Consider the following 15,687-nt stretch of genomic DNA (forward strand, 5'->3'; position numbering starts at 1 on the left):
TTTTCGATGCGTACGATCGCATACATAGCTAATGCTCGAGATCGCAGGAATTTGAATGATGACCAGCCCGATAAGAGTTGAAAGTGTTCATGATACTCAGGCAGAAAATCTTAAGATAAAGATACAATGTACGTTCGGAAAGCAAATCGGCGATCGGCGGCCTATGTAATTGATTCCTATAACCGGTGATAGGAACAGGTGAAAACGGTCAGTTATGTTTATTAAGGTATTAGTCTAGAGACCCTGAGAGGAAATCGGTTCGCAGAATTCGAGGTAGCCGAAATTTTCTTGTAACTGCCAAGCTTGGGAACGCTGATTTTTCAAATCAGCAAGAATGATCGTCAAATGATTTCGATTTTGGGACGTTTTGGTACCACCCATAGCGTGGGAGAGAGAGACCGGGGGCAAAAGTACCTCGGAAAAGTTAGTCAGTCGGTCCGGGTAGAGTGATAAAAAATAATACCCCTTTTAAGTCGGTCTGAGGAGAGTGATCAAAAAAGAATACCACTTTAAGTCGGTCTGGGAGGAGTGATAAAAAAAACCCCTTTAAGTCGGTCCGAGGAAAGTGATCTGTAAAATATCTGAAAGATATATCTCTTCGAGTCTGTACAGAATAGTAGAGAAAATATAAGTTTTTGTAGAGTCAGTCAGTCAGTAAAGAAAGAGTATAGGGACGTAGAATAAATAGTTTTTTACGAAGTTTGAAGAAAAATATAGGTAGATCACGGAATAGGATAGGAAACTCGGTCGGCTCATAAATATTGGAAAAGTTGCGAATTAAGAAAAGTCCAGTCCTTTGTTTTTGTTGGTTTTCTTCAAGTAGAAACGGTAAATCGGAAAACAGGTAGCTAAAGAGAGCGGAAGTAAAAAAATTGGAGTTTAAGTCACCAGACGGCGGAATCATCACAGTAGTATCCGAGGAGTGTTCGATTATTTTTGATTGTAGTAAAAATTGGATATTAAATTTTGTTCAAATTTTGGATAGGGTCGAAACGTAAAGCGTTAAGCGTTTGTGACGGAAAAGTGCTGGAAGTTCGGTTGAGTGTGCGTGTAAAGTCTGGTGTCGAAAAGTTCTTCATCAGCAGCGTCAGACCAACAGCAGTCGCAGAAAAAGGTAGAAAGTTCCAATTTTTGTTTGTCCAGAGCTCCTCTATAATTCATTAATTAAGTATTGATTGCTATTGTGCGATAAGTTGAATTTGAATCCAAGATTTTGTTACGAAAAATATAATTTATTGTTTTACGCTCCTTTGCATGTGTTTAAGAAATTGAAGATTTTAGTTGGTCGACTCCGACCAAGGTTGTGTTTGTCGAGAAGTATTAATTTTATTTTTAATAGATTTATTTGTTAATTTCTACAAGAGTTTCATTTAAACTTCCTTCCCAAAAATAATATCAACTTCAAGACCTGTCCTTCGCGCGACGGAATCTACATTTATTCCCCTTTCGAAGGCATTGCAGTTCAATTTATCGAGGAATTATATCAAACAATTTTATTTTCCAAACGAATTGATGGAATTATCAAATTCATATATACCCATCATTATTCTTCACACCGCTGTAATCAAAGATATTACATATTATTATTTACAACTTTCCAACTACGCCACTGGTTTCTGTTTACTGTTGACGCGTTTGTTTGTAAACATCTAGTGTTTATTATGAGGACTCAACATTCTATGCATCCAGTGAAGGAATGCTCTATCTTGGTGTGTAATATCTTTGTTTATTACTGCATTATCCATGCAAGTGATGCTAATCAGAAAGACATTTTAGAAGTTTAAAAGTGCTAGCTCAGAGCTAATAAAAAATTTCAAGAGTTTATTGTGTCATTACTTATATCCCTTGTTGTAAGAATTTCCTAAACAACACGATAACTCCAACACTATTCTCATATGAATTTTTAAAATTGATAGTTATACTTACAAGAGAATCCATCTATGACAAAAGAGAAGTTCCATTGCATCTTTGTGTTTTTCTAAATGGTCATAAAATTTGGGAATCATTACTCTTATCAGTTCACGTAGATATCGAAGACTGATATCCATATCCCTATCAGTAGGTGTGGCAACAAAAACCGCCCTTTGCATAAGTCCAACGAAACACCAGAAAGCGAGCACCTCATCTTTAAGTTCAAAGAGAACAGGAGCTAGCAGGTCACTCATGCCTTGCGTATACCTTGAAAAGAGGCTTCATATAAGTCTTCATTACGGACTAACAAAAAAAAAACAGTTTCTATTTAATAATCAGTGTCGAATGAAGAAACCGAAAACCTTTGCATCGGGGAAAATTTCTGCTTGTTTTTTCTTCTCGCGTAATTCTATGTCTCAAAGGTCAAAGCTCTTACAAAAAATAAGTTCTTAAAGTTATCGTGAACGTGAAGTGAATAAGAAATTCCTAATGCGACTGCCTCAAGTTATTCCAAACGTTGCTTGAATGAAATATTCCTACTGCGATTTCCTAAAGTTGTCAGAAACGTAATATGAAATGGAAATTCCCAGTTCTTCAAGTTATCCTAAAAGCTTCCCGAATAAGATATTCTTGGCGAATTTCTGAGGTAATCTCGAACCAGAAACAACCAATCTCTCTCAGGACTCCCAGATCAGCGTCAGATTAGCATGTGTGATGCGGAGACAGAAATCATATTATTACTCTAGAATGTTGGATCTCACACTGACAAATTTACATCTGTCGTCACTAGACAGGGCATCGGGTTTGATTGACATTGATTCACATCATCCTCCTTTCTGTTTATATCTCGGTGAGCAATCTCCTTATTCCGATAATTTTGGAGTTCTTGATTACATCTAAGAATTCAATTTCAAGAAGGCGGACTTTCGGCTGATGTACGAAATGATAGGTACCTACCCATGGCTGGTATGAAGTTATAGATGCCGCTCACCCAGATGAGGCTTGCGACATTCTTTACTCGGCTTTGAATAGCATTTTCACAGCCACTGTTCCGTATAAGAAATTCAGGACACGAAGATATCCGCATTGTTATACATCGGAACTTATTAAGTTAATACGCATAAAAGAATGCTGCCGTCGTAAGTACAAACGTACCAGTGATGCCTGTGATTTCAATCAATTACGAAGTGCTAGAGCTAATGTCAAATCGAAAACCAAAGAACTCTACCGAGATTATATCGCTTCTGCGAAACGCTAAATGAATGGTGATCCGACCCAATTTTGGGCTTTTATGAAGGGCAAAAAGCGGCACACAAGAATTCTTGGTGTGATGAGGGATGGAGACCACAGTTATAGCAGCCCTGTTGAAATTGTTGATGCATTTGCTAGTTATTTCGGGTCCGTGTATGAAGCTGATGTCCAAGTGAATTGTGAGGAAATTGGGGAGAATCGTAATCATCGGAATTTCATTTCAGTAGACACTGTATCTGGAAGTGAGGTTAGATCGGCGGCCCGTAAACTCAAACAAATTGACGGCTGGTCCGGACTTGATTCCAAGTTTCGTTGTAAAGGTCTGCATCAGTGTGCTATCGCTACCACTCAAGCATATGTTGGTCTCCAGAACCCCAAACATACCTTATGTCAAAACCATATTTACTGTCTTGACCCGAAGGTTTTTAACTCTCTACCACAGGAATATAAACACAAACCTTATCACAAGATAAAAAAAGAGATCAATAAGTCGATTATAGACACTAATTTTCAAATTACTTACCAAATATAGAGTCAATGGATAGAATGTTGTTTGCTTTTTGGTTTTGGATTTTCAAATTGGGGAAAAGGGGTGTTTCTTTTTTTCTTTAGTCTAATTTTTGGATAAATTTTGCTTTGAGGACTTTATGACTAGAAGAAACATGAGAGGAAACATTGACCTTGAATAGAGAATGTATATTTTTTGTTAATTACTTTAAGCGCACACACAGTATTAATATACCATAGTGCGCCAAACTTTCAGCAGTAGGGATAGTGTTATTAATTTTATATGCTTTGTTTTGTTAACATTTGTTGAATTTTTTGTGTGTGTATATATATGCTATCATAAAGTATTTGAAAGTTGTGATTTAATTTGTAGTACTGTTACTATTGATGAATAAATAAATAAATAAATAAATAAATAAATGAATAAATAAATACTTGCAATTCAGTTTTAAGGACTCATACGGTTCCGACAAGATGGAAGGTGGCAAAAATTATTCCTGTGCTAAAGAGGGACACGCTCGAGTATGTACAAGTAACAATTTTTTTTGCATTCTCAAACGACCACTGTAACCTAAAAATCTGACACGCTCGAAAAATAAATTTTTTTTTTACCATTTTCAACTCTTCCGTACGGCCAACCCCACAAGCAAACTGTCACATTATACATTAACATGAATTTATTATCAGAGAACACGTAGGGCATATACAGTGTCAGATAAGATTAATCTGACACGCTCGAGTTTGTTCACCTGATGATTTTTTTTACATCTTTGAAAACCTGCAAACGCTTTCCCCACTGATGAAAGTAAAAACATCATAGAACGTTTTTTCTTTCTACCATTTAATCTTAAAAATCTACTAGGTCTCCACGACGCTCGAGTAAATCTCGATTTAGCATCGTCGGCTCCCCAACTAGTCTGAGGAGTACCATTAAGTAGCGATCCATCCTAGTGATGCAACAATCAGAAAAGTGACCATTGAGAAGAACTTAACAACTAATCTGAAAAAAAAGGAGAATGGAATGGGCAAGTTTCCTAAAACTCCAAAACAGAATTTGAGATTATTTATGGAAAGCCTTTTCCACTAGTTATCCAACACGTAAAAGATTGGCTTCAAAATTTAGACATTTCAGAAATACACCCTTCTAAACTTCGACTATGTGGAAGCTTGTGACGTAGAATACCTTTATTAAAGTATAGTAATTTTTCTTAATTCGACAACACTGGAACCAATCAAGAAGATGTCCACAGTTTACGAAAAATTGTTTCTGTAAGCCGATGACATTTTCTGTTATTTTTTTGTTTTTTCTTGTCAAACTTGATATTTATTACGTCTATGGTGATCAGAAAACTTTCATGACCATTAGCCTAGTTGCACACACACCGATTTTGGACGGCCGATTTTATATCGGTCGTCCAAATTCCAATAGTGAACCACGTGTGGGAACGGGACCTTGCACATACGGCGATCACTGATCGGTGACGGTAAAATGCCGGTGAGCAACCGTCCAGTACCGGCAATACCGGGATGTAGTGGCGTACGTGACTAAGTACACGTTTGTACAAGCACCGATTGTTTACCATTGAACTCAAGAAGGAATTCTTTCTTGAGTTCAATGTTTTTTACCGACCATTTCAGTCGACTTTAGTTGGCTGATCGTTTGGACAGTAAAAATCCGGTTAGTGTGCTAGCAACTGCTACCGATAAAATATCGGCCGATTTTATTCCTGGCCGTACAAAATCGGTGTGTGTGCAACTAGGCTTACTGACACAAATGGACGTTGCCGGATTGTAAAAATGACGTAGAATGTTCATAAGAGAGCACTTCTGAAATCAGAATTTTCGTAAGCGAATACAGACAAAATGCAATATGTTAAATTTCGAAAAAAATATATTTCGAGAAATTTGAGTTATAAGGATTTTTATGACATATATTTTGAAATCTAGGAAAATACCCCATTGGAGGCAAACTTTAGTTGCCACAGTGGTGAAAACAGTCCTGATGGAACAGACCTACTGTACGAAACGTACAATAAATATCCAAAATTAAATATATCAAAAATTCATAAACTCAATTCAACCAAATATTTCCATTCGAAATTATTTAGATCATCCGCTCTTTCATAATTGTTATTTCCTGTGTAAGTAGGCCAGGTGAGACAAAGGATTGCAATAGTTTGCTTTAATATCTAACATTCCTTAATCCAATTTTGCAAGTAAAGAAAAATGTACTGAATATGCAGAATGTAAGTCGATTTCGATTATGTGGTCTTGACGTCATTGTACAATTTGACTATATATAGTTTGTTAGATTAGGAAATAAACGTTCATTATCTAGTGATCCGCATTATCAATCTCAATCCTCGAGTCCCTAAGTTTTCACTAACCCAGAACTCTTAGAACTTGAGGTACAATTGAGATACCACCCCAACACATATTGTCTAACTTTTCTAAATTGTTTGAGATAAGTATAAGTATAAGTATAATATAATTTATTGATCCTCATAGACATAACAATTTTATGTATAGGACACGTCATAGATAAAAAAATCAATTTTAAAATAAATTTTCTAGACTATCATACATGTACTCATTTATGGTGTAATACCCTTTTTTTAATAACAATGTCTTGACAACTTTCTTATATTTACTAACAGTTAAGGTTTGTACACTAAGTGGAAGATGATTGAAGAGCTTAATACTCTGATACATTATCATTATCAAGTGATCCGCATTATCAATCTCAATCCTCGAGTCCCTAAGTTTTCACCAACCCAGAACTCTTAGAACTTGAGGTACAATTGAGATACCACCCCAACATTGGTCCTTCGAGCCGGATCCAACATTGGTCCTTCGAGCCTACAATCAACCACCAGGGACTTTGGAATACATCCACTGGACCCATATCAAGAAGCAGTCAACAGACTCAACCACAAGGGAATTTGGAATACATCCACTGGACCCATATCAAGAAGCAGTCAACAGACTCAACCACAAGGGACATTGGAATACATCCACTGGATCCACATCAAGAAGCAGTCATCGGACTTACAACCCTTTGACTCAACCACCAGGGAAATACATCCACTGGGCACACATCAAGAAGCAGTCATCGGACTTACAACCCTTTGACTCAACCACCAGGGAAATACATCCACTGGGCACACATCAAGAAGCAGTCATCGGACTTACAACCCTTTGACTCAACCACCAGGGAAATACATCCACTGGGCACACAACAAGAAGCAGTCATCGGACTTACAACCCTTTGACTCAACCACCAGGGAAATTCATCCACTGGGCACACAACAAGAAACAGTCAACGGACTCAACCACCAGGGACTTTGGAAAAAACCCACTGTATCCACGATCCACAAGAAATAAACCACCCACATATTATCCAGCCACTGAATCCACCAGCCAGCAGCACAAAGATAAAAAAAAAAATAATGGAAAACCTCGTCGCCGAGCAGTTCAAAACGGCCGAAGCCATAAAAAGGGCTCATACCAATATGAAAAAAGATTCACCATCGAGACAAACCAAAGAATACTGCGACAGAAAGATGGCACTATTGGATGAAGAATGGGACAACTTGGAACGAGAGTTTGACGAAATTCATCAAAAACTGCTAAATACTATGGAGTACTGCAGGAGACTCCTGAAACCAGAAATTCGTAGATCCAGCGAATCTCTGGAAGCAGAGAAACTACAGGAGAGTGAAAAAGCCCTTCTCAAGCTTACACAGCAGCCATATTTTCAAAATGACATTGAGCTGATCATCAAAACAGGAAAGAAGAAGTCCAGCCACCTGAAAAGTCTTAACCCATATATAGATCACGAAGGCTTACTCAGAGTAGATGGGAGAATACATAGCGCAACCCTGAAATATAGCCAAAGACGTCCAATTATACTACCTACAAGGAGCTACATTACTAACCTCATAATAAGAAACACTCACTTCGGATGGATTATTAGCGGAACCACATCATCAAGTCCACAACTTCGTGTAGCAAGCTTGATCACGAATTTGAATGAGAATTCAGTACTTACAAAATTCTGGAACATCGAAGAGACAGAAAATTCCGAGGAAACAACAAACGACGATACATTCGTCGAAGAATTTTACTCTAACATCGTTCGACCGGACGAGCACGGTTATACTGTGAAACTTCCATTCAAGAAAAGTACAACTCAGCTAGGAGAATCAAAGCAGAGGACACTGGCACGTCTATTTCAGTTGGAAAACAAGCTGGATAAAGATGAAAAGCTCAGAACTATGTATGAAGAATTCATGCAGGAATACATTGCGCTAGGTCATATGAAAATTGCTAGCTCAAATAATTCAGCTAAGAGGTATTATATTCCACATCAACCCGTATTGAAAGAAGAACGTGATACGACAAAGCTGAGAGTCGTATTCGATGCAAGCGCAAAGACAAGTACCGGACTCAGCCTAAACGACATTCTTCACACAGGACCTAAACTACAGCAGGATCTCATACATATTCTGATAAGATGGCGAAAACACAAAATAGCCATAACAGCTGACATCGAGAAAATGTATAGGCAGGTGAAATTGGACAGAGAAAACCAGCCATTACACTCTATACTCTGGAGAAACACCAAAGATGAGCCAATTCAAACCCACGAATTAACCACTGTAACCTACGGTACAGCACCAGCAGCTTACTTGGCCATAAGAGCAATGAGACAACTAGCTATAGATGAAAAGAAAAACCACCCCCTTGCAGCTGAAATAGTGCTACGGGATTTCTACGTGGACGATCTTCTGAGTGGCGCAGACACTATTGAAGAAGCACGACATATACAAAAGGAAGTAACTGACTTACTCAAAAAGGGAGGATTCAATATAAGAAAGTGGAAATATAACGTACTGACCGAAAGCAAATCCACCGTCACGCTGGATGACAAAAATGGACCAACCAAGACGCTCGGTATAACATGGACTCCCAAAGAAGATATTATTCAGTACCTAATAAAACGAAACTCCGAACATCGGTTAACAAAAAGCAAGATCTTATCAGAAATCGCCACAATCCTCGATCCTCTTGGATTATTATCTTCAGTCATTATACAAGCGAAACTGTTAATGCAAGAAATATGGAAAACCAACACATCATGGGATGAAGCATCACCAGAGCATATCAGGAACACCTGGAAAAACTTCAGAAGCGAGCTTCCAAAATTAGAAGAAATTCAAGTTCAACGCTGGATTCACCTACGGCGTGGTCAACCCTTGGAAATTCATGGATTCTCAGATGCATCCCTGAAAGCATATGGCGCTGTAGTGTACATAAAAACAACAGACACAAATGGGAACACCCACGTCGGACTCCTCACTTCCAAATCAAAAGAATCACCATTAAAAAATTCAAAGACAATCCCGCAGTTAGAACTCTGCGCAGCCCTTCTTCTAGCCAAACTCATCAAACGCTGCGTTACGGCCCTGAATCACAACAATTCAAAAATATTCACCTGGTACGACTCGCAAGTAGTAGTATCATGGATAAACGCTGACGCTGGAAAGTGGAAAATGTTCGTCGCAAACAGAGTTCGAGAAATCCCTAACCTGCTAGGTCAAGGTCACTGGTACTACTACCGTTGGAAACAATATCACTTGCATTCAATGATTAACTCCAGCACGAACATCGTAATAATCATTGTCATTGTTTTACTTATTGTTTACTTTTTAAAATATAGGAAACAACAACAAACACCGACTGATGCACACGCGAGCAATAGACCAGTTCATCCTGAAGAGATCGAGCTGCAGCCAATATACAATGACTCCAGACTAGGCGTCCAGCTCCAGGGATGACAACCACCAGCAAAGACATCAAGACCCCAACCACATCACCATGGCCGCCGGGAATATGTACGAAACGTACAATAAATATCCAAAATTAAATATATCAAAAATTCATAAACTCAATTCAACCAAATATTTCCATTCGAAATTATTTAGATCATCCGCTCTTTCATAATTGTTATTTCCTGTGTAAGTAGGCCAGGTGAGACAAAGGATTGCAATAGTTTGCTTTAATATCTAACATTCCTTAATCCAATTTTGCAAGTAAAGAAAAATGTACTGAATATGCAGAATGTAAGTCGATTTCGATTATGTGGTCTTGACGTCATTGTACAATTTGACTATATATAGTTTGTTAGATTAGGAAATAAACGTTCATTATCAAGTGATCCGCATTATCAATCTCAATCCTCGAGTCCCTAAGTTTTCACCAACCCAGAACTCTTAGAACTTGAGGTACAATTGAGATACCACCCCAACACATATTGTCTAACTTTTCTAAATTGTTTGAGATAAGTATAAGTATAAGTATAATATAATTTATTGATCCTCATAGACATAACAATTTTATGTATAGGACACGTCATAGATAAAAAAATCAATTTTAAAATAAATTTTCTAGACTATCATACATGTACTCATTTATGGTGTAATACCCTTTTTTTAATAACAATGTCTTGACAATTTTCTTATATTTACTAACAGTTAAGGTTTGTACACTAAGTGGAAGATGATTGAAGAGCTTAATACTCTGATACATCGGGGACATCTCAAACTTAAAAGTTTTGTGTTTCGGATAGGATATTATTTCCTTGTTTCTAGTGTTATGACACTGAAAACTAGAAAGTTTGTTAATACAACTCTCATTCTCATTTATGTATATGAGACATTTCAAGATGAAAATGGAGGCCTAGGTACCTTCCTCAACAAAAAGAAGTCTACAAGAGGACCGCGGAGCAGCACCGAACATCATTCGTAGTATTCTTTTCTGAATTATGAAGGCCCTGTTAACTTCCGAGGAATTTCCCCATAACATTATATTATAGGATACTTCTATACTTCTGTTTAATGCCATATACCTATCCTAAAATTAGAAGTAGCATTTCATCTGAGCAGCATGAATTCATGAGTAGAAGGTGCTCAACTAATTTAATTACTTTTTCGCAATTCGTTTTCGACAGATTGGATTTAGGTGGACAAGTTGATGTTATATATTATACAGATCTTCAAAAGGCTTCTGATAAGATTCATCATGGAATTCTAACTGCGAAAGTAACTTTTGTTCATCATGTTTATTAATGATCTTTTGTCAAAGTTGAGTAACTTGAAGTTGGCCCACGCTGATGATTTCAAGGTCTATGCCGGCATATTATCCGCTGCTGACTATTTGAGTCTGCAGAAAGACATTGTTAACTTGTGGTGCAAATGTAATAGACTTCAATTGAATATTCTTAAATGTAGCGTGGTATCTTACTCGCGAAGGAAACGGTTGGTTCAGCCCTTTCCAGGTTTTCGGGCTCGTGATGGTGGTCGGGTCCGGTTCGCTCCTCGGCTCCTTGCTGTAGGTTGGATTCCTGCTCCACCCACACTTCCTGACGGAGCAGACGGTGTTCCTCTGCATTTCCCATGTAGTTGCGTACAGATCTCGCCGTTCCGAGCAGTACCGCCTTCTGCATGACTATAGATATTTTCGTTCAACTGAAGTTTCCTCAAGTTCTCTAGTAGTTTCTTCGGTATCAGGCCTGTGGATGAGATGACAATAGGGATAATGGTCTTGATATCTTTCAGCTTCCACTGTCTTCTGGTTTGTTCCTCGAGATCTCTGTATTTTGAAATTTTTTCAGTGTGCCTATCTAGAAGATTGTTATTATTTGGAATTGCCACGTCGATGAATGCTCTGTACTCATCCTTATTGAGCAATATGAGGTCTGGTCTATTGTGGGTTATCTTTCGGTCTGTGAGAACCGTGCGATCCCAGTAGAGCTTGTAATGTACATTTTCCAACACAGCATCCGGATGGTAATTGTAATAAGGAACCTTTTTCGAAGTTAGAAGTTGGTGTTTTAGTGCCAGGTTTTGGCGAAGACTCTTGGCAACAGCATCATGTCTATTTTTGTACTCCGTGCCCGCAAATATATCCTTGGCGATATATTTCATGTAGTTCCTTGTTGGAATCACCTGATCCTGGATGGCGAGCATGAAACCCTCTGTCTCAGGAAACAACCTTCCGGAAGTCAACCAGTAGTTCTACGCAGATATGTCGACGTAATCATGGTTGACCTCGTTCTGGTGCTTTCCATGCAAAAGTTTGCCAATCAGTTTCTGCATTTTACTTTCTGCAGAGTGTTCGACGGTTTCCAAGTGATCCTGTTGTAGTTTTAACGGAGTAGAACCATCAGCAACACAAACTACTCGATGGAGTTCTGACGAAGCAGCTTTGCTCAGGAAATATTTTCGAAGTAGTTCAATTTCCTGGGACATACGGTTGGACAAATCAACAATTCCTCTACCCCCAAGATGTCGTGGCAGCTCTGTTCGTTCTATTGAGCTTTTGGGGTGATGTTTATTGTGTTTAGTCAGCATAGTCCTTATTTTTCTCTGTAAAGCTGCTAAATCGGTGGTCGTCTGAGAGATGATACCACATGAATAGCTCAGCGCCGAGCAAACGTAGGTGTTAATCGCTTTTATCAGATTCTTGCTGTTAAGACCAGTTCTCATTATCCTTCTCAATCTTCGGATGAACTCCTCCGTTAATTCTTTCTTCATCTGTATCTGATTGATTTTTCTTGCCTGTTTTATGCCTAGATACTTGAATGTGTCTCCTTCCTTTAATGCTTCATTTTCTGCACCTTCATGTTCATGTTCAGCAGTCGACATTTTTCTAGTTCAAACTCCATTTTGATGTCTTCCGAGAATCTTTCCACCATTTTCAGCATCTGTTGCATTTGTTTTTTGGTAGATGCGAAGAGTTTCAAATCGTCCATGTAAAGGAGATGATTCAGTCTCATCACAGTTCTGCTGCCACTCCTGATGGAAAATCCGTAGTCCGTAGAATTCAATCTATGAGACAAGGGATTCAGTGTCATGCAGAACCACACAGCGAGTCTCCTTGGAATATTCCGCGTCTTATTGAAATAGGTCCTGTTGTAATTGACTAATCTGCTGCTTTCATTTGATATGACTTTAGCCTTGCGGCTTTCACACTCGTCTCCAGAGGAAAATTCACTTATCCCAGATATCAAAAGGATTAAGCTCTGTTGGCAGATGTATGTAATTAATGATATCTATCATTAAAAAAAAAGAATGTAAAACATGGTAAGTTTTTGCATATAGTTATTTATTTATCACTGGAGAGAAAACCGATGGCCGATTAGTTGAAAATTCGAATCAAAATTCGCCATCTATTTAGGAACAACCTGTAACTTTTTACTCTTGCATATTAGGATAGTGAAATCTAAAACATGGTTTAAGTAACAGTTCCTGAAAATTTTATCTTTTTGGCGTGAAGGGAAAAGAAATAGCTGAAAATTCAAGACGAAAAACAGTTTTTTGTGAATAACTCAGAAAATATCCATTTAGGGCAAGGGTGTGATGCATACACTCACATTGTTTTTTAACGTTGATTCAATATCTGCCATAAAAAAATGGAGTTCTAATTTGAAAAAATTGATTTTTCACGATTTTGTCATCCCTAACTTTGAAAGCGATTTTTTCACCCCCTGTATCATGAATCGCGATTTCGATTTTTAAAGTGGATACATCAATCTTACATCTTGAAAATTCCCAAAAATGAAAATTTTCCATCCAAAAAGTTATTCTCGTTTCTGCGGAGCTCTATTTTCGATTTTTTTTTCGAATTTCCCGCTCAGAGAGAATTTTCCAACCAAAACTGAAAAATAATAAATAACTTGAAATTTCCTAAGGAATCTATTTCTGCAATAAAAAAAATGGTGTTCTTATTTGAAAAACGGAAGTTGACGTCATTTCCGGAAAAACCGGAGGTGCTCATGCCTTGAAAATATTTTATATTTCATCAGCATCGTGAAATACATATAAGTGCTGAATTTCATGAAAATACGTTCAGTTGTTTTCCGTATAAATATGGGTGAGGTTCCTCGTGAAAGACCCTATATAGATATTTTCGTCCAGTATTATTATTATGATAATTCAGTAGTAAGAAATGCGGCGAAAAATGTAGTGTGGTCGTTAATACGAATGGGCATCATCAATTTATTTTCGAGTAAAACGTTGTCGTTGCTTCTTTCGAAATACGTGATTTTTTCAAAAATATACAGCATATCAGAATAGTATCGGAATTGTTAGAATGACTTGGCTGGAGAGCATTTTAGAGAAAGTTTTCGAACAAAAGTTGCAGGGTTTTTCTCTGGCTATCAGATGGTGACTACGGATTCGACCATGACCTTGATATTCAAGGTCAATTGCGTTTTTTTCGTGGGAAACCTCGTAATTTGGACACCCAAAATGAAAATAGCGAGAAATTTCGAATTATGACCTTAATTTATCCCTTCATTCTGACCTTGAAGCTCCTGCAACTTGAAACAAGCAAAATTAATGGATCAGAACAACAAATACATAAACTTTTTGAGGAAAATATGGCCCAAAAAAGTTTCATGGTTTTTTCTCCACTATGCCATGATGAATTTGGCCTTGGCGCTGACCTTGAATGCCTTTTATTCTATGAGATCCTAAGATTTTTGAAATCGAATATTATTTTATTTCTGTGGTCAGAAAAAATATGTCCCTTTTATAAGAGAGCTTTTGAGCTTGAAGTGACGTTGATGATCGAGGAGTTAAGGATAATATGGTATAGCCAACATGAAACTGATATATACTTCTGAAGTTCTAAAATGCATTCCTGGCCGGTTATTCTGCCTCTTTAGCACATTTGAAACATAAAAGTGCCAGACGGATATAACGATAGTCATTTCTGTTATTATCATGGCCTATCCCTGAAAGTTTTAGAACTACAAATTAATCGTTCATTTGTAATTGTTTGAAACGAAGGTTAGTAATAATAGTTTATTTTCCTGTCAAAGTATATGAATAAACATTATATTGATGCTAAATTAGTTCTAATCAATCATCATCAATCTCGTCAATTTTTACTGCAGGTGAAGGGTTTGAACAGCTTTTTCCGTTGCAGAATATAAAGAATACAAAATGGTCAAATATATTTATTTTTGCGAGAGATCAACTTTTGAGGTTGGTTTCTTCGAATTTTTGGTATTCTTATGTCAATGAAGAAACTAGAAGAAGTTGGTGAAATTTTGTGAGAAGATTCATCAAATCAATGAAAAACTATATACCGAAAAATTTGTTTTTTGACGATAACTCGGTCAATTTTCTAGGTATGGAATCGGTTTTTAGACCATTTTGTACAGAATTTTTGAAGCTATGAGTTCCCGTAAAGAAAAAATTTTCAAAGAACTCCACCTTCAAAATTATTATCGTCAATTGCACAGCGAAGGCGAACTTTTTCTGTAACATGCAAACTTCAAATGTTCATAACTCAGTACGAAAACCGTTTCATAGTAAATTGAAAATATTTCATTTTTGCATTTCTGCTATGTTCTCGTATATGCTTTAGTTTTCGAGTAATTCGAGAAATAAAGGAAACATTTCTCGACATAGGTTTATTTGACAAACTAGGGCTCATTTCTGATGTAGAATACGTGGTTGAAATTTCTTGGTTACGACCTGAATCACCCTGTATAAAGAGGGGACAATTCAGGTATGGAAGGTATATGTCAGACAACAACGCGTTTTCTTTCAGTCATTTGATTTCTCATTGTTGTACGATCTGCTCGTAGGTAAGGACTTTTAAGTTGCATTTTCTGAAATGAACTTGTTACTACTTGTCAATCATATACAAAATAATAAATTCAAACAAAAAATCAAAACCTAATTGAATTACCGAGTTTCACTAATAGCGAATTCCATTGGTATATAGAAGTATTGCACTAGATCAGAATATTTCAAAATTGTTGCGTTCATAATATGCACTCAATGGAATCTGCGACAATATCGAATTCTGTTGGTGATATTAAGCTTAGCTCTTCTGAAATTTTTGTTGCGAGTTCCAAATATTTACTTAGTAAGCGCCAGTTATAACCATGGAATTCTCTATAAAACTCCAATATTCAGCCAATTCACGGTTTGGTCAAAC

The 15,687-nt window shown here is 37.3% G+C and overlaps 1 protein-coding gene across 2 annotated transcripts in view; it reads right to left on the bottom strand.

Annotated features, from left to right (window-relative positions):
- LOC123318072 (TBC1 domain family member 16) overlaps window positions 1–15,687 on the bottom strand; it is a 443,130-nt gene that overhangs the window by 40,434 nt on the left and 387,009 nt on the right. For both annotated transcript variants that reach the window (XM_044904769.1, XM_044904768.1), the window contains one exon: window positions 1,927–2,178. In XM_044904769.1, the coding sequence (XP_044760704.1) occupies window positions 1,927–2,178 (252 nt within the window). The remainder of the gene's footprint in view (window positions 1–1,926; window positions 2,179–15,687) is intronic.

This window comes from Coccinella septempunctata, chromosome 7 (assembly GCF_907165205.1).
Source record: "Coccinella septempunctata chromosome 7, icCocSept1.1, whole genome shotgun sequence".
In the NCBI taxonomy this organism is placed as follows: domain Eukaryota; kingdom Metazoa; phylum Arthropoda; class Insecta; order Coleoptera; family Coccinellidae; genus Coccinella; species Coccinella septempunctata.